Here is a 22,218-nt window from a genome sequence, read left to right as displayed (position 1 = left end):
TAATTCCAGCTTGTAATGCGACAAAACAGGACAAACACTGAGGGGGTGAATACTTTTGCAAGGCACTGTATCTGCTGTAAAAGAGTAAAGAAAAATAATGACAATACAACACCAGGACATTAATGACATTATATCCTCAGGAGAACGAATTAATATTATTTAATTAGTGTGTGTGTAAACACCAGGGGTGAAAATAAGCTGGTCTTGGCCGGTCCGGTGTACCACTAAAAGATTTGGCCGTGCCGAAAAGAAAAATATACTGTCTCTGAAAAAAAAAAAAAAACACTTTCAGCATAACAACACACCTGCTAACGTCAATTCCTTCCGTGTTTCACTCGACAAACAACATTCGAGATAGTGCGAGCCACTGCTTAACCATCTTGCGCCAACGTGCGCAGCTGCTATCCAAAGTGTTTTAGTAGACAGACGTTTGTTGCAAAGCCTCCCAAATAAAAAACAACATATACAGAAACATATGTTGATGTTTCAATATTCTATTATGTGTGCAGTGTTTCACTGGACAAACAACGAGCGAGCTACAGCGCGTGTACGGCTTAACCAGATGTTGTGCAATAACGTGCGCAGCTGGTAATCAAAGTGTTTTAGCAACAGACGTTAGTTGCAAAGCCTCCCAAATAAAAAGGCATATAAAGAAACATGTTAATGTTTCATGATAGGCTATTTAAAAATTACTTTGATCAGAATTCGTAAATCGAGTGGAAGTTGGGGCAAAGATTCTAGATTACTGTCTGGTTGGAGCGAGCAGAGTAACTAGGCTCCCAATGCATGGCACGTGCACTGAGAACACACGCACTTACTGTAGAACACACGCACTTTCTCAAACGTTCCGACACACCCGTGGCAAAATACAAAGAATCCCAAAAAACACCAACAGAAAACCACAACGATATATTTGATAAAATAAGGAAGAGAGGACAACTTTTACCTAAAAACTTTCACTTTTCTGTTCTGTTACACTGTTCTGTGTCCAATGTCCAAAATGAAAAGTTAGTTTTGAACTGTTCAGCTAAAAAAATTTAATTAAAACGATTGTGTTGTTGAAATGATGTGTTTGTCTGTGAAGATTCTCAGTCATCCAGGTACATAGTAATCTGTGGTTGGTATCCATGAGAGGATAAATACCTGATACTCCCTATTAGTCAGACAGAACTGAGGAAGCCTTTCGGATGAGAGGTGAAAAGTTTTCAAGAATCTTCAAGCAAGTCCAGTTGCTCTCTTCTACCAACCACAGATTACTACGTACCTGGATGACTGAGAATCTTCACAGACATGTTTCTACGCACTTTGGGATGAGATCCCTTCGACTGGTGCGGGAGTATGAGAGGACTTCCAGAAAACTGGCAGACATCTTAGCCAGAGAGGATCGTTCATTTTTGTCAACCTGAAACGACCATCACTGAACAGAGGTGGGCGTCTATGACATCTTTTATCAGCCACCTACAATGCAGCCATCAGCATTCTGATTCTATGATGATCCATGAGAGGATAAATACTGGATACTCCCTATTAGTCAGACAGAACTGAGGATGCCTTTCGGATGAGAGGTGAAACGTCTTCAAGAATCTTCAAGCAAGTCCAGTTGCTCTCTTCAACCAACCGCAGATTAATAATGATGTGTTTGCAATTTATTTATAATCAAAAACTGATACAGGTGGATGAAAGAGTGATAGTGTGATAAAGTACTATACTAGTACTACTGAGTGATAAGAAGTCCTAGTGAATGCTTGATAAGTAGACAATAATAAATAATTAGGTGTATTTTTCGGCACGCGCACTATGACTCAAAATAATATACCGGCAAGAAATAAAAGTTACTGTCACCACTGAGTAAACACACTCATGTCATGGTGATATGTGACAATATTTTTTTTTCTTACAAGTTTGGTTTTCTTACAGAAATTGCAGGTATTTTATAAATGATTGATTGTGTAGAGAAAATCTCTGTCCTATCTGACCTCAGGTTTAATCCTGAATAATAGCAGCAGTGATGAGTGTTCATGTAAACATTATTACCTTTAATAGATTATTCTCTGGGGCGGCATGGTGGTGTAGTGGTTAGCGCTGTCGCCTTACAGCAAGAAGGTCCGGGTTCGAGCCCTGTGGCCGGCGAGGGCCTTTCTGTGTGGAGTTTGCATGTTCTCCCCGTGTCTGCGTGGGTTTCCTCTGGGTGCTCCGGTTTCCCCCACAGTCCAAAGACATGCAGGTTAGGTTAACTGGTGACTCTATGTGAGTGTGAATGGTTGTCTGTGTCTATGTGTCAGCCCTGTGATGACCTGGCGACTTGTCCAGGGTGTACCCCGCCTTTCGCCCGTAGTCAGCTGGGATAGGCTCCAGGTTGCCTGCGACCCTGTAGAACAGGATAAAGTGGCTACTGATAATGAGGTGAGATGAGATTATTCTCTCTAAAGCAGGTTTCAAACAAGATGTCATTTGTTTTGATATTTTAAAATATCATTTTTTTGTCGTTAAACCACCAAAAACAACAGCAACACCAACAACCACATAGTGCACTTCTTCTGGCGCACGCGACCATCAATCTAACCTATGATTGCGTGAGATGTTTGTGCTCTTGCACATGCGCAGTGCAGAAGCTGGTTGTGGCACGAGCTGAGTGTTGTTATTGTTGAGGTTTGAGTTCGGTCCATGACGGTGTGTATAGGTTGTTTGTTGAACATGATGAGCGCTTGAGGAGACCTGGCAGGTGAGCATCTCAGGTAATGATCAGGTAAACACTGACTGCTCTAAAACCCAAAGCAGGTGAAGTGGAGCTCGCAGTCTGGACTCGGATTTGCTTTGGTTTGTTTTTTTCGGAACAGAGTGAGTATTAATATTTCATTCCGCGTTAAAGTTGTATATTTATCGTGAATAAACGTCGCAGTGTGTTTTTGTACCGAGCCGCACCTCGCTTTAATTCTCTCAGGGATAAAGATGATCGATCCGCCGGGCGTGCTTTGGGTCGAGCTCCAATTTAAGGAAAAGATGAGTAATTAGGGAACGTGGGTCGATGTGGGTCATTGACGGCGTTTTGGCGCCACCTTGTGGGCACTTATATGAGTAACATCTCGTCGCTTTACATTAACGTGATTTATTTTTCTGATTCTAAGCACAAAAACATCAACACTGTGGCAACTCTTGTAAATGAAAGGTAGAATTAATGTGAAAATTATACTTTTAATACTCACTCACTGTCCACTTATTAGGAACACCTGCACGTTCATGCAGTTATCTCATCAATCACGTGGCAGCAGCAGCAGCACAATCCCAGCTAGCATGTATATAGTGGACCACTGGTGGCTTTTGGACGGCAAGCCGTCGGTGGTATGCCAGCCGTGGTCCGAAGTCGGGCCGCTGCCTAGCACAAATCACAGCTCGGGGCGTGAGTGGCTTTTGGTTGGCGCCCCGCGATGGTGCGCGAGGATTCGAATCCACTGCGCAAGACAGTGGCGGCTCGCCATCCTTGGACCGCTGAAGGACCGCTACCCATAGACGACAACGGACGGAAGAACCAGCCACAACTTAATAGGACTAGGTAAGTACACCATCTTCTTATCTCTTCTAAAATTATCATATACAAAAACTATAGTAAACGTAATGCTAGCCTACACTTCAAAACTTCGTGAACTGTTGTGGTATGACGTTTCTGACAGCAAGACAGAGACAAACTCATTCATTAGGACTCGTTCAGAAAACGGACATGATGGCTTACCAATTTGACATAATTAGCCAACGAAGGATAAATAAAGTAGCCTACATATCACCCTCGTATATGCACCTGGGGTGAAGTGTTTTTATTCACATATGAGAAAGGGGGGAAATTACTTTGGCTATCCGAAAGTGTACTCGCCTGTATTAAGACACCCTCTGCCCCTTGGCTGTGCCTAGAAATTCTATCCATGAAACTTTACTTAATTACACTAAACTTCACCTCAATAATGGTAACCTCTACCTCAGTAACTCTCCTTTACCTCAGTAAAGGCTAAACTTTACCTCATTATTGCTAACCTTTATGAAATAACACTTTTTTTGCCTCAGTAACACTAACATTTACCTCAGTAATGCTGTGTTATCTTAATGCTAACTTTTATTTAATAACACTAATTTTTACCTCAGTAACACTAACCTTTACTCAATAACACCATTTACCTCAGTAATGCTAAGTGTTATCTTAATGCTAACCTTTATTTAATAACACTAATTTTTACCTCAGTAACACTAACCTTTACTCAATAACACCATTTACCTCAGTAATGCTAAGTGTTATCTTAATGCTAACCTTTATTTAATAACACTAATTTTTACCTCAGTAACACTAACCTTTACTCAATAACACCAACATTTACCTCAGTAATGCTTAATAATGCTAACCTTTATTTAATAACACTAACTTTTACCTCAGTAACACTAACCTTTACTCAATAACACCAACATTTACCTCAGTAATGCTTAATAATGCTAACCTTTATTTAATAACACTAACTTTTACCTCAGTAACACTAACCTTTACTCAATAACACCAACATTTACCTCAGTAATGCTAAGTGTTATCTTAATAATGCTAACCTTTATTTAATAACACTAACTTTTACCTCAGTAACACTAACCTTTACTCAATAACACCAACATTTACCTCAGTAATGCTAAGTGTTATCTTAATAATGCTAACCTTTATTTAATAACACTAATTTTTACCTCAGTAACACTAACCTTTACTCAATAACACCAACATTTACCTCAGTAATGCTAAGTGTTATCTTAATAATGCTAACCTTTATTTAATAACACTAACCTTTACTCAATAACACCAACATTTACCTCAGTAACGCTAATCTCTAATTTATTAACACTAAACTTACTAATTCTTCATTACCCTAACTGACAATCAGTTTTGCATGTAGATTGATGTAGCCTTTGCTAGGCAAACCTGTCCGACTTTTTAAAAATGAAGGCAACTTTATTGGTTAATAGATGACAGATGGGGTTTAACATTTGTCCTGTGACAAAAAAAAAAAGTTTCAGGTCAGCACAGCAACTTTCCTCGCCTTGGCTGTCCATGGTTGTTAGCCTAGCTATCATAGCTATCGCCCCGATATTGTTTTGTTTCTGGAGTTCATGTCTGCATCCGCTGGTGTTTTGAGGCAGCTACTGCAACTGATGTGTAGACAACATCGGGGTTCCCGCGGGGTCTTAAAAACCCTTAAAACATTGAATTGAAGCGTTTGGAAATGATACAAATGCCAGCCAGTGTCAGTGTATTGCCAGCAGTGATTTGTTCTACAGGCTACTAGACGTGAACGAGTATAAAATTATAAAGAAGGAAGAACAGGACTAGGCATGTAAACCTGTTCACTTTACCACAGAAATTTTAAGGAATAATAGGGCTGTGACTTTACTCACTCCTTACACCAACTCTTCTTCAATGTCGTGCACCGAAATATCACAGTATCACAGTATCAATATTTCAGGTAGGCCTTCTTCTACCGGCAGTTATGCAGTAAGCTGTAACCAAAACACGACATATGTATTTGACAGAATTTAAAATATACGCCACTCAACATGATCCCAAATGCTGATTCACATATTTAATGTTTATGAACGTAGTAAAAAGAAACGTATAAAAAACATTTTGTGAACCTAGGTGATGAGAGAGAGAGAGAGAGAGTGTGTGTGAGAGAGAGAGAGAGAGAGAGAGAGAGAGAATGTTGATGCAGCTTTGTAATAAGACAGATGGTGATATGTTGTCTCTTTTCCCTTTACAGGTCACCAAGAGTACAAGTCTGTAAGGTAATTTGGGGTAATTTATAGGCAACACTTGTGGCGCAATGTCTAGTTACTGGAGTAAGAGAAGAAGGATTGCTAAAGGCGTTGAATCAGACTTACTGAGTATAGGCCTAACTTCTTCAGCAGAGTGTGGGGGGGAAGGGGTGTCATATGAAGTGACTGAGGTCCAATTTACTCATGGGGGCAGTGGGGTAGAACCCCTACCAGGACATAGTGCCCATTCAGGACAGAGCAGTGGTGGAGTTAGTGAGCAGGTCCATTCAGGACAGAGCAGTGGTGGAGTGAGTGAGCAGGTCCATTCAGGACAGAGCAGTGGTGGAGTGAGTGAGCAGGTCCATTCAGGACAGAGCAGTGGTGGAGTGAGTGAGCAGGTCCATTCAGGACAGAGCAGTGGTGGAGTGAGTGAGCAGGTCCATTCAGGACAGAGCAGTGGTGGAGTGAGTGAGGATGAACAGTCCAGTGAACATGCACATGACAGTGATGGCAGTGAGGAAATCTGTTCTTCAGGCGAAGACACACGAAGTCACCTTGCTCAATGGGCAGTTAGGAGAAGGATAAGCCATGCTGCTTTGGCAGATTTATTATCTTTTCTCTCTGGAAAATTGCATGGCTTGCCAAAAAATCCTAGAACGTTACTAAAAACAAAAACCACGTATCATGTTAAAAATATTTCAGGCGGTAGCTACTATCATTTTGGCTTCGATCATGGCATTTCCTCTCATCTTGCTAACAAAAAAACTCCTTTGACTTGCCCGTCTTTAACAATCCAAGTGAACATAGATGGCCTGCCCCTCTATAAAAGCTCAAATGCACAGTTCTGGCCTATTTTAGGGCTCATTGAGTGTTTTGAGAATCGGGTACAGACAAACAGGGAGCCATTTGTTATCGGGATCTACTTTGGAAATCAGAAACCTACAACACTAGAGTTTCTAGATGAGTTTGTCAGTGACGCACGTGTTCTTGAGAGAGATGGCTTTTTTTACCAGGGTGCTTCTATCGCTATAGCATTGTCAGCAGTGGTCTGTGACGCGCCTGCACGGGCATTTATCCGAAGGTCAAAGGGACACACTGGGTTCTACAGTTGTCACAAATGCCATCAAAAGGGAGTGACATACCAAGGAAGAATGACCTTTCCACAATCAGATGCACCACCTAGACTGGACAGCGAAACATTTGATGAGTTTAGTGATGAGCAGCATTTCACAGGATTTAGTCCATTCAATCTTTTGTCAGTTGGAATAGTCACACAGTTTCCTCATGACTATATGCATGTGGTGTGCTTAGGGGTAGTGCGGAAACTGTTATACTTCTGGATGAGGAAGCCATTGCACACTCGAGTAGGTACAGCTGTCGTGCAGGAGGTGTCAACTACGCTTTTGGGTTATCGCTCATATTTCCCCATTGAATTCAACCGGAAGCCCCGAACTCTTACTGATTTTGAGAGGTGGAAAGCTACTGAGCTTCGCTCATTCCTGCTATACACTGGGCCAGCTTGCTTAAAGGGCAGAGTACCAGCAGCAATTTACAACAACTTCATGTTGCTGTCTGTGGCCATGACTATTTTACTTAGTGTATCTTTAGTGGGAGATTATGCTGACTATGCACACAGTCTACTCTTGGCATTTGTGAAACACTGCAACCAACTGTATGGTAGGGAGTACATTGGGTACAATATGCATGCCTTACTCCACCTCAGTGAGGAAACAAAGACATATGGAGCGTTAGACAACATATCCTGCTTCCCTTTCGAAAATTTCCTCGGCCAGCTAAAAACAACGATCCGGAAACCCAACAAGCCCCTAGAGCAGGTCATTCGTCGCTTGTCTGAAAAAAGGTTTAAGTCCAGTGAGTGTCTAAGTATCGAGTCAGGCCTAACAATGGAACATTACAGTGGCCCTGTACCACCGCATCTTACTGCCATAAAACAATTTAAAAGAATGCATGTTCAGAGGGTCATCATTCAGGTCTCAACAAGTGACAGTTGTGTGGAGTTAGCGGGGGGAAGGATAGTGGTCATCGAAAACATCATAGTTGACAACAAGGCAGAAGTGCACATAGTGTTTAGGTCCTTCTCAAAGCTCTGCAACCTCTTTGACTACCCACTCGAGTCATCTGAAGTTGGCATCTACCATCTGTCTGCCCTGACACCTCAACTGCATCACACTCTAGCTGCACACATAGAGAGAAAATATGTCCTCCTTCCAGTTAAGGATGGCTTTGCTGGGCTACCAATGTTGCATCAGTAGGATTGCTGTTTTTTATGTTGGTGTAAGTGTTCAAATCACAATTTTGTTCAGGTGATATATTCAGGTTTCCCATCTCATTTAGGAAATGCTGTAGCTGTAGGAATTGATTATTAAGATGCCTTGGCAAGCCCACTTAAGTGTAACTATTTCTTCTTTCCACAGAAATGTATGTAGTCGTTTCCTTCCCCGCGGAGGGCTTGTTTTTTGTGGTGCCTGTTTCATGGCTCATAGAAGATAAATGTTACTGGCCTCCCTTTAAAACGCTGGACAAGGTAAAAAAGGCTGCCCTACAAAATGAAACCCCTGACCCCAACTGTTGGACACTTCATCCAGTTGAGGTGCTTAAAGTTAAAGGTAGGCTCGGTTGTATATTTAAATATCATAATGCAGCATTTTGATTTGGGAGAAAAGGAGACAATTCAACTATTTGAATTTTGCTTGTTTGCTATTGTTGTTTTTTTTTATGTAGACACATACGAAAAGGCCCACGGCCACTACCTTAAAGCAAAAAGAGGAGAGAAGCTGGAGACAGATGAGGAGACCATGAAAAGAAAAAGAAAGTAAGATAATATTTGCATCATACTAGTCACTAATATATAAACGGAGGTAGATTGACTGAATTACATAGGCAGCATGTGATCTAGACAGGTTTGACACAATCTACCAAATAACTACTGAATTACTCACAAATATATCAAAATATGCATAAATACTAAGTCAACTCAATCAATACAACAATATTTAATTACTTTGGTCATTTATGCAAAGAAATACTGGATTCGCTTAGATGAGGTAACAAACTTCTCAAAGTGAGGTGAAGCTGAATCATGGCATCTGAGTAAGTAACCAACATGCAGGAGCCTCCTGTTCGATGTTCTACATCGACCTACATTGCTTGGCAGACATGAGGTCATATCCTGAAACTAGAAATATCAACATAAGGGTTCTTCAAGGTGAACTAAGGAAGTGGACTATATAAACCAGACTACTTGTCTGGTTTATATAGCCTTTTCTATATTTTTAACTAACCATAAATATTATTTGTACCAATGATATTGCCCTCAATGTCACATTCTTTAACATTTTGTAACTTGTGTAATCTCTAGGCCAAACATGAAATTCATCCAATCCAGTGATGAAGAAGATGACTGTCCCTATTTCCCTCCGGCTCCAAAAATTCGGCGACTGCCAGAGAAAATTTCTGTACCAAATTCAGGTTAGTGATATCTCTGAAAAGAAATTCATTTTTCTTTTTTCATGGTCTCTGTTACTTTTCATTTTGTGTTGCCTTACATTTCATGCACCCACATTTGACACAGGCCTTCTGCATATCTTCCTTTGTTTATTTTTTATGTTGCATTTGGACAAAAGTGTCAGTTAAGTATAATGTCATACCATTGCATTAAGTGTAATCATAGCATTGTATCATCTCACTAAACACGCCTTTTCATTTCCAATCTATTCAACAGAGTTTACCAGCCAGGCACCACAGGTCCCAACCACCACCACCCTGCCTCTACCACCACCACCACAACTCCCACCTCTACCACCACTACCACAGCGCCCACCCAGCCATGAAGGTAAATGGGTCAATGTCATTGTCAATGTCATTTATTGTGCTCTGATATCAGGTGGTACAACCACTGCTAATGCTCATAAATTAATTAGTAATTGGTAATTAATGTACTGCAATGAATATGCTTCTTAGATAACCATTTAAGTCTTAATCTCTTTCAAACAGTGTACAGTCAATCACACAGAACCCCTTCAGTCACCAGGACCAGTACTTACCCTGCAGGTAATATTGGCCACTGTGTACTTAGTACCATGATTTGGTCTTCTAATTACCATGAATACTTGTATATCATGTGTCTTTTCACTCTGTTTGCAGTGTTGTCCAACCAAGCAGCCAGTCCCCCGTTGGAAACCTCACATCTTTTTCTGACATCCAGCCATGGAGGTATACACATAATACATTGGCTATTGAAAGTCTACACCCCTGTTCAAATGCCAGGTGTTCATGATGTAAAAAAAAATGACAAAAAGAAACTATTTAACGTCATGACAACCTGGCACTTGAACAGGGGTATGTAAACTCATATGTGTACTTTATAAGTTGCTTTGGGTTTGGACAAAAGTTGCAGTAATAATCAATAATAATCATTGCCGTAATAATCTCACTAAACACGCCTTTTCATTTCCAATCTGTTCAACAGAGTTTACCAGTCAGGCACCACAGCTCCCCACCACCACCACCCTGCCTCTACCACCACCATCACCTCTACCACCACTACCACAGCTTCCAACGATTTCACCTCTGCCAGCACCACCACAGCTTCCATCGAAGTCACCTCTTTTTCGAACATCCAGCCATGGAGGTAAATACATAATACAGTGCCTATTGAAAATGTACACACCCCTGTTCAAATGCCAGGTGTTCATGATGTAAAAAAATGACAAAAAAGACAAACTATTTTATGTCATGAACCTGGCATTTGAACAGGGGTATGTAAACTTATCATACCCACTGTACACTGCGTTCCAAATTATTATGCAAATGACATTTTTCACTGGTTTTCCTAAATAAATAACTAGATGACAAGTCATCATAATTTTCAAGTCATCAACCGTTAGAGTACAAAGCAAATATTTTTGAACGAACCTTCCAATGATAACGGTATTTTTTTAAAAATTGAAAAACTGAAAATGCACTGTTCCAAATTATTATGCAAAGCAGAGTTTCAAAAGATGTTGTTCTTGTAAAGAACTGAAAATGGCCATTTATGAAATTTGAAGCATTAGCAGGTGATAATTACTGGAATCAAAACCTAGTTCAATCAAAAAATCTTACAGTTCAAGTTGCATTACTGGATGTGTAGCTGATTCAGAGCGCACACAGGTTTGTGCAGATAAAGGCACATTAAGAAAGGTTCTTCCAGATAAATACATCAGAACAAGAGAGTAAATGATAAAATACTATTACAAAGCAACAAACAAGTCACTTTTGAAGCTGCGAGTTGGAAGGTTCGTTCAAAAACATTTGCTTTGTACTCTAACGGTTGATGACTTGGAAAATTATGATGACTTGTCATTTAGTTATTTATTTTGGAAAACCAGTGAAAAATGTCATTTGCATAATAATTTGGAACGCAGTGTATGTTACTTTGTTCATTTTCTATTTTATAAGTTGCTTTGGACAAAAGTATCAGTTAAGTATAATGCCATAACATTGCATTCAGTGTAATCATAGCATTGCACCATCTCACTATTTACTAACCACATTTCCAATCTGTTCAACAGAGTTTACCAGTCAGGCACAGCATCATCCATCAAATCAGCAAATCAGCATCCAGCAAGGTAGAACTGAATTATCATTTATCTGGCACCAATATTAAAGGAGAAGCAGACTAACCCCTTAAGATACAGCCCCTGTTATAAATTAGCCGAATAGCTGTTACCAGAATGGCAATGACCAAGTCGTAATGTATTACTAAAGGCCCTATGCACTGTCATAGTGGTACTATGGCAGTAAAGTTTTTCTCAGTGGCCATTACAGCGTCCTTTTGGTGGAATGGCGTGTGTTAAGGGGCTATGAAAGTTTTGTTTGTTTTTGTTTTGAGAAGGACACCATACATTCATCCTTGATTATGTCAATTTCAGTAACACAGATGTTGATGTTGTTTGAAAGCTGTGTAAATGGAAACTAAGTATCTGAATTACTACATCTATACTTATACCATTTCTAATCTGTTGTCTTTGATTCATAGATTTTTGCAGACTTGTTCTGCAGCACCTCCGGACGATTGAGGAGGAGGTTAAGGAGGTTAAGCAGCAGGTGGCTGCAAATACGGCCATTCTGCAGAAGCTAGGGGGTGCTGGTGTGGCAGACCTTTGCCTCGTCCAGGAAACCAACATGCCCCTCAGTAACCTGGAGGAACTGGAGGAGCTGGAGAGGCAGCTTGGGTCTGACATTGACCTGAAAAACCAACTGGTAAGTCTGGATTTTAAAATGTTGCAATATGAATTTGAAGGCATACAAGTCTTAACCTGGCTCTCGTGATGAATGTTGCTCTGAGTTGCTCCACAAACATTTATCTGTAACTATGGCCGTAGTGCGCTTAGCCAAAGTTCCTGTCTTAAAATACCGTCTCTGGCTTAGCTCTCCAAATGTTTTATTAAAAATCCTTGCACATGATTGGAAAAAACACTTGTCTGACAATTAAAGCACTACTGTAACATTTCTGGAAATGAGTTCATTTTACACCTCTCCCTGAATTAAGTGATTTGTCGACAATGTTACATCTATGAAAGCCCTGCGAGCCGGATTGGTCAGGCTGCCTGGGTAAATCTGAAAATCCACCCAGATCCACGAGTAGCTCATAAAGCTGTGCGGAAACACACAGATCTGGCGAGAGCCAGGTGATCCCACTGATTGAGCATTGCTAAAATTGATCCCATTCCCAAGGGGAGCGATGTGTGCACAATAAATCATATATATGTTTCCAATTTTCAACATCATACCCACTGTATTTGAAGGTTACAGATGAACTATCAAACAGCTAAGATGTTTGACTGAATGTTATGCCATTGTAATTTTGGTCTTTGTATTCCAGGTGAACATACTTGCTGTTTTGGGGGGGAAAACCACCAAAGACGCGGTGAAGAGGATGTTGGGCCGTATTTTGAGGAAGTCCCTGGCGCTTCAAATAAATTGGACTGGTGCTGGAGGAAAGGTGGCGTTCAAGTCTTTACACCTGAAGAATGTGTTACACAGTAAGCTAAAAAAAAAAACTTTTTTTACATTTTGAATCATTATTGTGAAGTATTTACAACCCCTGGCAAAAGCATTTTTTTTCTTACTTACTCCTTGTTTTACAACAGGAGCTGTTAGGAGAGTGGTGCACACAGCAACAGAAGAGGACCTGCAAAAAGAAGTTGCGAAGTACCTAAAGGGGGCAGCTGACCGAGAGGGAGGGAGAAAAGACAGGCAGAAAAAAGTGGGCAATGGGGAGATGGGGAATATTTGAACTAGTCATTTTATATTTATGTATTATATATTTATTATAAATTGTTCATATTTATTTATTTACTTACTTCAAACTGTAAAAACATAAAAAAAATATTGAACCTGGCTGATCTTTAAATGTGACGTTGTTAATTGTTATTTATTTGTTTGTTTATTTATTTATTTAAAACCGTAGACACATTGAAAAAACAAAAATGTATTGAACCTGGCTGGTCTTTAAATGTGATATTATAAATTATTAATTGTTATTTAGTTATTTATTTATTCATATAAAAACCGTTAACACATTAAAAATAAACAAAATGTATTGAACCTTATGTGTGGTCAGTCTGTGGGATAATATGTTTACATGTATACATTTATATTAATTTAGATCATAAATTGAATTCCATTTATATTCATTTTAATGCCTTGTTTGAATTATATGGCCATAATAAGGCTATTAAAAAAATGGTGGGTAACAATCGGTAAAAAGGCGGCCCTTTATCTGAAACCGCTTTTGAGCCGCCGGCGGACCGCCAAAGAACCGATGAGCAAAACGCCAGTGGGCCACTGGTGGGAGCCGCCGTTGGACCGACAACTCTGCCACTGGTGGGCCGCCAGTGGGCCACTGACCTATTGCTATCTGGGATGTGTAAAGAAAGAAAGCACAACTTTATTCATCACACACTTGTGAAATTCCTCTCTGCATTTAACCTATCTGAAGCAGTGAACACACACACACACACACCCAGAGCAGTGGGCAGCCATGCTAACAGCGCCCGGGGAGCAGTTGGGGGTTCGGTGCCTCGCTCAAGGGCACCTCAGCCCACAGCCGTCTCATATTAACCTAACCGCATGTCTTTGGACTGTGGGGGAAACCGGAGCAGACACGGGGAGAACATGCAAACTCCACACAGAAAGGCCCTCGCCGGCCACTGGGCTCAAACCCAGAACCTTCTTGCTGTGAGGCGACCATGCTAACCACCACTGTGCCACCCAGTCCTACAGATACAGGACAAGAGCTTCAGTTCATCTCTGATCTCCGTGGCTTTAATCTGGGCAGGGTTCTTGGTAACACATTGGCTGCTTTGCGGTTTTTAAGAAAATGCTGATCACCTGGGATTTTCACACACAACAGTTGACACAGAATGGTGTGAGAACCACCGAGCGAGTGACAGTTCTGTGAGTGGAAACACCTGGTGATAAGGTCAGGGGAGAACGAGCAGACTGCTCTGAGCTGACAGGAAAGATATATTAACTCAATCACTCTACAACTGTAGTGAGCAGAAAAAGCATCTCAATATGAACAACACATCAAACCGTGAGGTGGATAAGCTACAGGAGAAGACGACAACCATGTCAGGTTCTGCTCATCAACCAAGAACAAGAATCTGAAGCTATCATGAGCACAGACTCACCCCCACTGAAAGACCAGGGGATTTTTTTTTTCTGATCTTCAACTGCTGTAAAATCCTGTATCTGCAGGTTTTAAATGCTGCACTGCTACCACATGATTGATTAGATAAATGCACAGGTGTTCCTAATAAAGTGGATGGTGAGTGTTTGTGTATCTGAGTGTTAAAACTAGAAGTACGTTTTTCATATTAATTACTGATCACATCTTTAAATCAACAGGTAGCCAAATCGCATCCGGTGTATATTATTTATGATTAGGTTATGATGAGTATTTGGATTGTAATTAATCTGTTTAAATACATCTTCAGTGTTGTACTTTCAAGTGAACATCAGTCACACTCAAGTATCTTTCAGTGGAATTTATACACACAGTAGTTATTACACTCAAAATATATTATAAGTATATTACTGCGTGTACTGATGGCATATACACTACACTATATGGCCAAAAGTATGTGCACCCCTGACCACACCCATGTGCGCCCCCCCCCAAACTTTGACCACAAAATTGGAATCTCGCTGACTGCACCTCACCAATCATCAGTGCTGAATCAGAATCAAGTTTATTATTGAGTACGTTCTCACATACAGTGGGGCAAAAAAGTATTTAGTCAGTCACCAATTGTGCAAGTTCTCCCACTTAAAAAGATGAGAGAGGCCTGTAATTTTCATCATAGATACACTTCAACTATGAGAGACAAAATGAGAAAAAAAAATCCAGAAAATCACATTGTCTGATTTTTAAATAATTTATTTTCAAATTATGGTGGAAAATAAGTATTTGGTCAATAACAAAAGTTCATCTCAATACTTTGTTATATACTCTTTGTTGGCAATGACAGAGGTCAACCGTTTTCTGTAAGTCTTCACAAGGTTTTCACACACTGTTGCTGGTATTTTGGCCCATTCCTCCATGCAGATCTCCTCTAGAGCAGTGATGTTTTGGGGCTGTCGCTGGGCAACACGGACTTTCAACTCCCTCCAAAGATTTTCTATGGGGTTGAGATCTGGAGACTGGCTAGGCCACTCCAGGACCTTGAAATGCTTCTTACAAAGCCACTCCTTCGTTGCCTGGGTGGTGTGTTTGGGATCATTGTCATGCTGAAAGACCCAGCCACGTTTCATCTTCAATGCCCTTGCTGATGGAAGGAGGTTTTCACTCAAAATCTCACGATACATGGCCCCATTCATTCTTTCCTTTACACAGATCAGTCGTCCTGGTCCCTTTGCAGAAAAACAACCCCAAAGCATGATGTTTCCACCCACATGCTTCACAGTAGGTATGGTGTTCTTTGGATGCAACTCAGCATTCTTTCTCCTCCATCTGACCATATGACATTCTCCCAATCCTCTTCTGGATCATCCAAATGCTCTCTAGCAAACTTCAGACGGGCCTGGACATGTACTGGCTTAAGCAGGGGGACACATCTGGCACTGCAGGATTTGAGTCCCTGGCGGCGTAGTGTGTTACTGATGGTAGCCTTTGTTACTTTGGTCCCAGCTCTCTGCAGGTCATTCACTAGGTCCCCCCGTGTGGTTCTGGGATGTTTGCTCACCGTTCTTGTGATCATTTTGACCCCACGGGGTGAGATCTTGCATGGAGCCCCAGATCGAGGGAGATTATCAGTGGTCTTGTATGTCTTCCATTTTCTAATAATTGCTCCCACAGTTGATTTCTTCACACCAAGCTGCTTACCTATTGCAGATTCAGTCTTCCTAGCCTGGTGCAGGTCTACAATTTTGTTTCTGGTGTCCTTTGACAGCTCTTTGGTCTTGGCCATAGTGGAGTTTGGAGTGTGACTGTTTGAGGTTGTGGACAGGTGTCTTTTATACTGATAATGAGTTCAAACAGGTGCCATTACTACAGGTAACAAGTGGAGGACAGAGGAGCCTCTTAAAGAAGTTGTTACAGGTCTGTGAGAGCCAGAAATCTTGCTTGTTTGTAGGTGACCAAATACTTATTTTACCGAGGAATTTACCAATTAATTCATTAAAAATCCTACAATGTGATTTCCTGGGGTCTTTCCCCCCTATTCTGTCTCTCATAGTTGAAGTGTACCTATGATGAAAATTACAGGCCTTTCTCATCTTTTTAAGTGGGAGAACTTGCACAATTGGTGGCTGACTAAATACTTTTTTGCCCCACTGTACAAGGAATTTGCTCTGGTGATTGGTGCTTGAACAGTTAAGATAGACGGATAGAAAATATAGACAAAAGTAGTTATGTAAACAGGATAAAAAATAAGAAGAATCTAAAATATACAAGTTTGAAAAGTGGACATATATAAGGGGTATGTGTATGGGTTGTTCTGAAGTCCAAGCTGTATAGTATGTTCTGGAATGTGCAGAAAAACACGTCACCAGGATGAAGATGAAGAAGAGTCATGGAATGAATGTGTGAGAAGACGAGAATATGTGCAGTGGGTTAAATAAATAACCAAACTGTACAGCGTGAGCCAGAATGTGCAATAAAGGTTCACAGAATGGAGGTGTAGGACATGACCTTGAAATGTGCAAAATCACAGTTCAGAGACGAAGTGCATTAATGTCACAGAGTGTGAGGTTTGAGTCAGTGGGGTCTCGGGCCTTATTGATGAGGCAGCTTCAGTGGGGGGAACAAGCTGTCCTTATTGCGTGAGGTTTTGGTTCTAATGGACCACAACCTCCTACCAGAGGGGAGTGGTTCAAAAAGTTTGTGTCCAGGGTGAGAGGGGTCAGCCAAAATCCTTTCTGCTCTCCTCAGGGTTCTGGACTCGTACAGGTCCTGAAGAGATGGAAGGTTGGAGCCGATCATCCTCTCAGCAGAGCAAATGATGCGCTGCAGTCTGCCCTCGTCCCTGGAAGTGGCAGCAGCGTACCAGATGGTGATGGAGGAAGTGAGGATGGACTCAATGATGGTGGTGTAAAAGTGCACCGTCATTGTCTTTGGCAGGTTGAACTTCTTCAGCTGCTGCAGGAAGAACATCCTCTGCTGTGCTTTCTTGGTGAGAGAGCAGGTATTCGTCTCCCACTTGAGGTCCTGAGTGATTATAGTGCCCAGGAAGTGGAAATACTCCACAGAGGTTACTGGGGAGTCAAACAGGGTGATGAGGGAGGGAGGGTGTGGCAGAGCTCCTCCTGAAGTCTATAATCATCTCCACTGTCTTTAGCGCATTAAGCTCCAAGTTGTTCTGCCTGCACCAGGACACCAGATGGTCAATCTCCCACCTGTCGGCAGACTCATCCTCATCAGAGATGAGTCCAGTGAGAGTGGGGTCATCTGCGAACTTTAGGAGCTTGACAGACTGATGACTGGAGATGCAGCTGTTGGTGTACAGGGAGAAGAGTAGAGGAGAGAAGACGCAGCCTTGGGGGGATCCAGTGCTGATGATTCGGGAGTCAGAGACGTGTTTCCCCAGCTTCATGTGGTGCTTCCTGTCAGACACGAAGTCAGTGATCCACCTGCAGGTGGAGTCAGGCATGTTCAGCTGGGAGAGCTTGTCCTGCAGAAGAGCCAGCATGATTGTGTTGAAGGTGGAACTGAAATCCACAAACAGGAACCTAGCATAGGTTCCTGGGGAGTCCAGGTGCTGGAGGATGAAATAAAGAGCCATGTTGACAGCAATGGAGCGGGTCAGCGATGGCTTTAAGGTGGTAAAGCACAAGGCGCTTGAAGGATTTCATAACCACAGAAGTCAGGGTGACGGGTCTGTAGTCATTTAATCCTGTGATCCTTGGCTTTTTGGGGACAGGGATAATGGTGGAGGCCTTGAAGCAGGCTGGCACATGGCATGTCTCCAGTGAGGTGTTGAAGATCTCTGTGAACACCAGAGACAGCTGATCAGTGCCATGCTTCAGGGTAAATTGTAAGGGGACCTGCTGCTTTGCAGGGGTTCAGCTTCTTAAGGAGCTTGTTAATGTCCTTCTCCAGAATGGAGAGAGTTGAGGCTGTGGTGGTGGGGGTGAGAGGTTCTAGAGAGGCCCTGGCAGCAGTGGAGGTGGGCAGGAGCTGGAGTGTGGAGTCACAGGGGATGATATTAGGACAGTCCCTTTATCTTTCAAAGCAACAGTACAACTCATTTAGTTGGTTGGCCAGGTGCAAATTGTTAACAGAGTGGGGTGGAGGGCTGAAGGTTTGTAGTTGGTGCTCTGTCTGAACCCTTTCCAGACAGATGTAGAGTCGTTGGCTGAGAAGTGGTGTTGGAGTTTCTCAGAGTCATTTAGCTTCTCTCACCACCTTACTAAACCTGTTCCTAGACTCTTTAAACCTGTCCCTGTCTCCACTTCTGAACGCTTCTTCCTTTTGCAATCTTAGCTGTGTGAGTTTATCTGTGAGCCAGGGTTTATCATTATAACCCATCCTGGTGCATGATGGAACGCAGCAGTTATCACAGAAGCTGATGTAGGATGTCACAGCCTCTGTGTCCTCATCTAGACTGTTGGTAGCAGATCTCATTAAGGGCCTCTGCATGCTCTTGCGACAAGGCTTTCGCAGATAGCTTTTCGCAGACACTTGTAATTTATCGTTGAGTGGGGAGTAATAGGCGTGCACGATGTTATTCACTGCCACAACGCAAGGGGGCGCGAAGTCGCGAAATCGCTAGGAGTAGTTGGTGGGTGTGGTTAGTGGAGTGTTTATCCTCCGGTTACTTATAATGACTAGAACTGAAGTCGTATAGATGTACGTACTTCCTCACTTCCTCGATCAACCACTCTTCGTGCTGCTCCATCTTTGCTCATGTTTTTAAAAATGACGGTAGTGAAAACAAACCAAACCGGGAACGTAGGGAAGCGGAAGTGCGTGTACAGCGGATGTAGAGTGGACCAGTCAGAGCCCTCTTGTCTGCGACGCTGTCTGCGAGGCTTCTGCGGTGGTCACAATTTTTGGGAGGTGCGCGCAGAGTGTCTGCGAAGGGGGGAGGGGCTACGCAGACGCCATCTGCGAGGACTGCGTTGTCAGCATAAATTGGCCTTAATGCTCCTGGAGCTGAATGAACCCAAATCCCCACAGCTATGCTCCAAAATCTAATGGAAAGTCTTTCCAAAAGGGTGGAGATTATTGTAACAGCAAAAGGGGAAACAGCTCCATATTAATGCCCACAGAATCGTATAATTCTTGCAGTGAAATTCTTATTTGCTAGTTCCTGAACTGTGGAAATGTTACAAAGAGCAACATCAATAAAGGACAATACAGTGCAGGGAAAATAACAAGAAATATCCTTTATTGTGGGGTGGCACGGTGGTGTAGTGGTTAGCGCCGTCACCTCACAGCAAGAAGGTCCAGGTTCGAGCCCCGTGGCCGGCGAGGGCCTTTCTGTGCGGAGTTTGCATGTTCTCCCCGTGTCCGCGTGGGTTTCCTCCGGGTGCTCCGGTTTCCCCCACAGTCCAAAGACATGCAGGTTAGGTTAACTGGTGACTCTAAATTGACCGTAGGTGTGAATGTGCGTGTGAATGGTTGTGTCTATGTGTCAGCCCTGTGATGACCTGGCGACTTGTCCAGGGTGTACCCCGCCTTTCGCCCGTAGTCAGCTGGGATAGGCTCCAGCTTGCCTGCGACCCTGTAGAAGGATAAAGCAGCTAGAGATAATGAGATGAGATACACACAGCCTTCCTCTTTGAACTTTTTGTGCCATGTCCAAATCTGCATTGCAGTTGGTGCCTTTTTAGAGAATTCTCTCATAAATGCATGCTGTGCAGTCTTGTTCGACTGTGTTCGAGTATACTCTAACACACAAAATGCCTTTTCTTTTCCAGTGAATGGCATTTCTATACCTAAAAAGATAAAAACAAAAAATGTAAAATTTTGACCTGTTTCCACACATGCTGTTAAAATTTGAGGTCAATTGAACGAGAATTGGTAAAGTTATTAGATTGTGGAATGATATCAATTTTTTTGAAACGCCCTGTGTGTGTGTATACACACAGGTTCAATATTTAACTACAAATAACCAAAGTATTTCAATCACAGTTCATCAACACGAAGGGACATTTCGTTGTCAAGGTGTGTGTGAAGCTCGGTACGAAGTCATAAACGTGTTTTTGAAATAGAAATGATTTATTTGTGTTACATAATGCTAAGCATGTGGCGTTATCAACCTCCACTCTTCTAGGACATAAACATCTTTTAGAGATGTAAAGAGGAAATTTGTCCCTGTTTATGATTAAAATCTAAAGCTCAGATGTGTGCAATATGCAAAAAAAGTGCTCAATCTGATTATAATATTGGATTGGATTGTGTAAGGCTGTAGCGCATCATACCAACTGCTGTGGAGAAGATCAGGCGAGTCATTCATGGTCCACACAAAAGAGTCCAGTGGAGAAACAGTATTGTTATTTTACACACATCCTGAAATCATTTTGATAAATAATTTCAACCATTACATAATGAGCAAATTTAAAAAATGGCCATGTTCTGATGATGTCCTTATCCTAAAACTGTCCTAAAACTACACCATGAGCATTCTGTGCTGCACTTCTTTTACTTTATTACTCTGATTTTATCAGTCAATACTTCCAGCGTTAAAATAAAATTTATAAAGAAGCACAGAACGTCTCCATAGGACAGATAGTTTGTCAAACCTCTGTCTGTAAAGCTCAGAGCTATATCCATCACTGATTTACATTGGGGTTGAGGAGGAGCAGAGAAATCACAGTGCAGAACCAAAAGTCCAGGGAATGGAGCTGGATCTGATCCAACTCTGATAACATTAACCCTAACCCACACATCATCATACAGCACATTAAACATGCTTATCCAGACTGGCCAGGCACACTCTGACTGTTGGGCTTTTGGCTTGACTCTACCCATCTCTGCCCAGAGGGAGGAGCTGGATGGATCAGGTCAGGCTTCACCCTATGGACTTTTTGTTCTGCCCTTAGGGGTACATGGTATTTTTTTTTATTATTATTATTATTATTATTTTTTTATTGTGTGTGTGTGTGTGTGTACACACTGCCCTGCCAAAAAAAAGTCACACACTCTAATTTGGTTGTTCTGCCTTTAGCTTTGATTACAGCATGTATTCTCTGTGGCATTGTTTCGATAAACTTACGCAGCGTCACATTTATTTCAGTCCAGAGCTGTATTCATTTTTCACCGAGATCTTGTGTTGAGGATGGGAGAGTCGAACCACTGTGTAAAATCCTCTCCAGCATCCCAAAGACTCTCAATGGGGTTAAGGTCGGGACTCTCTGGGGGTTAATTCATGTGTAAAATGATTCCTCGTGCTCCCTGAGCCACTCTCACAATTTTATTCCCGTGCCATCAGGGAATTAAACCCCACTGATGTGAACCTGGTCATTCAATACATTTGGGTCGTCAGCTGACTTCATTTTATTGCCCCATAATGTTGCTGAGTCTCGACCTGACCAACTGAACCAACCCCAGATCGTCACACTGCCTCCTGAGGCTTGTACAGTGGGCACTATGCATGATGGGGCGGAGCTTCATGAACTTCCCTTCTTACCGTGACACGCCCATCACTCAGGAATAGGGTCAATCTGGACTCATCAGACCACATGACCTTTCTCCATCGGTCCAGAGTCTAATCTTTATGCACCCGAGCAAATTGAAGCCTTTTCTCCTGATTATCTTCACTAACAAGTGGTTTTCTTATGGACACACAGCTGTTTAGTCCCAATCTTGTGAGTTCTTGTCATACTGTGAGTGGAAATGATCTTAATTTCACTATTAAACAAAGCCGTGAGTTCCACTGAAGAGGTTTTAATGATTTGACTTCACTAATTGTTTAATTGATCTCTAATCACGCT

The 22,218-nt window shown here is 42.0% G+C and overlaps 3 protein-coding genes across 6 annotated transcripts in view; all 3 read left to right on the top strand.

The window, feature by feature from the left end:
* The window catches only part of LOC132882234 (4-galactosyl-N-acetylglucosaminide 3-alpha-L-fucosyltransferase 9-like), a 150,601-nt gene that overhangs the window by 43,077 nt on the left and 85,306 nt on the right, over positions 1-22,218 (top strand). The gene's annotated exons all lie outside the window — the stretch shown is intronic.
* Positions 1-22,218, top strand: part of si:ch1073-440p11.2 (4-galactosyl-N-acetylglucosaminide 3-alpha-L-fucosyltransferase 9) — a 36,877-nt gene that overhangs the window by 7,023 nt on the left and 7,636 nt on the right. The gene's annotated exons all lie outside the window — the stretch shown is intronic.
* LOC132882233 (actin-binding protein WASF2-like) lies at positions 18-13,383 on the top strand. Of its 2 annotated transcripts, XM_060915493.1 has the most exons (13): positions 18-3,550; positions 5,778-5,802; positions 8,208-8,399; positions 8,515-8,605; positions 9,152-9,261; positions 9,515-9,625; positions 9,787-9,843; positions 9,937-10,005; positions 10,262-10,423; positions 11,346-11,402; positions 11,813-12,036; positions 12,659-12,818; positions 12,927-13,383. In XM_060915493.1, exons 3-13 carry the CDS (start codon positions 8,210-8,212, stop codon positions 13,070-13,072), a joined length of 1,377 nt encoding a protein of 458 aa, XP_060771476.1. In that variant the 5' UTR covers positions 18-3,550; positions 5,778-5,802; positions 8,208-8,209; the 3' UTR covers positions 13,073-13,383. The 2 variants fall into 2 exon arrangements, with proteins under 2 accessions (XP_060771476.1, XP_060771475.1); XM_060915492.1 differs by lacking the exon at positions 18-3,550 and having other exon boundaries at positions 4,742-5,802.

The sequence above is a fragment of the Neoarius graeffei genome, chromosome 2, assembly GCF_027579695.1.
Source record: "Neoarius graeffei isolate fNeoGra1 chromosome 2, fNeoGra1.pri, whole genome shotgun sequence".
NCBI classification, from domain to species: domain Eukaryota; kingdom Metazoa; phylum Chordata; class Actinopteri; order Siluriformes; family Ariidae; genus Neoarius; species Neoarius graeffei.
Note: the sequence above shows the minus strand (reverse complement) of the source record. Positions and strands in the feature narration are given on the sequence as shown.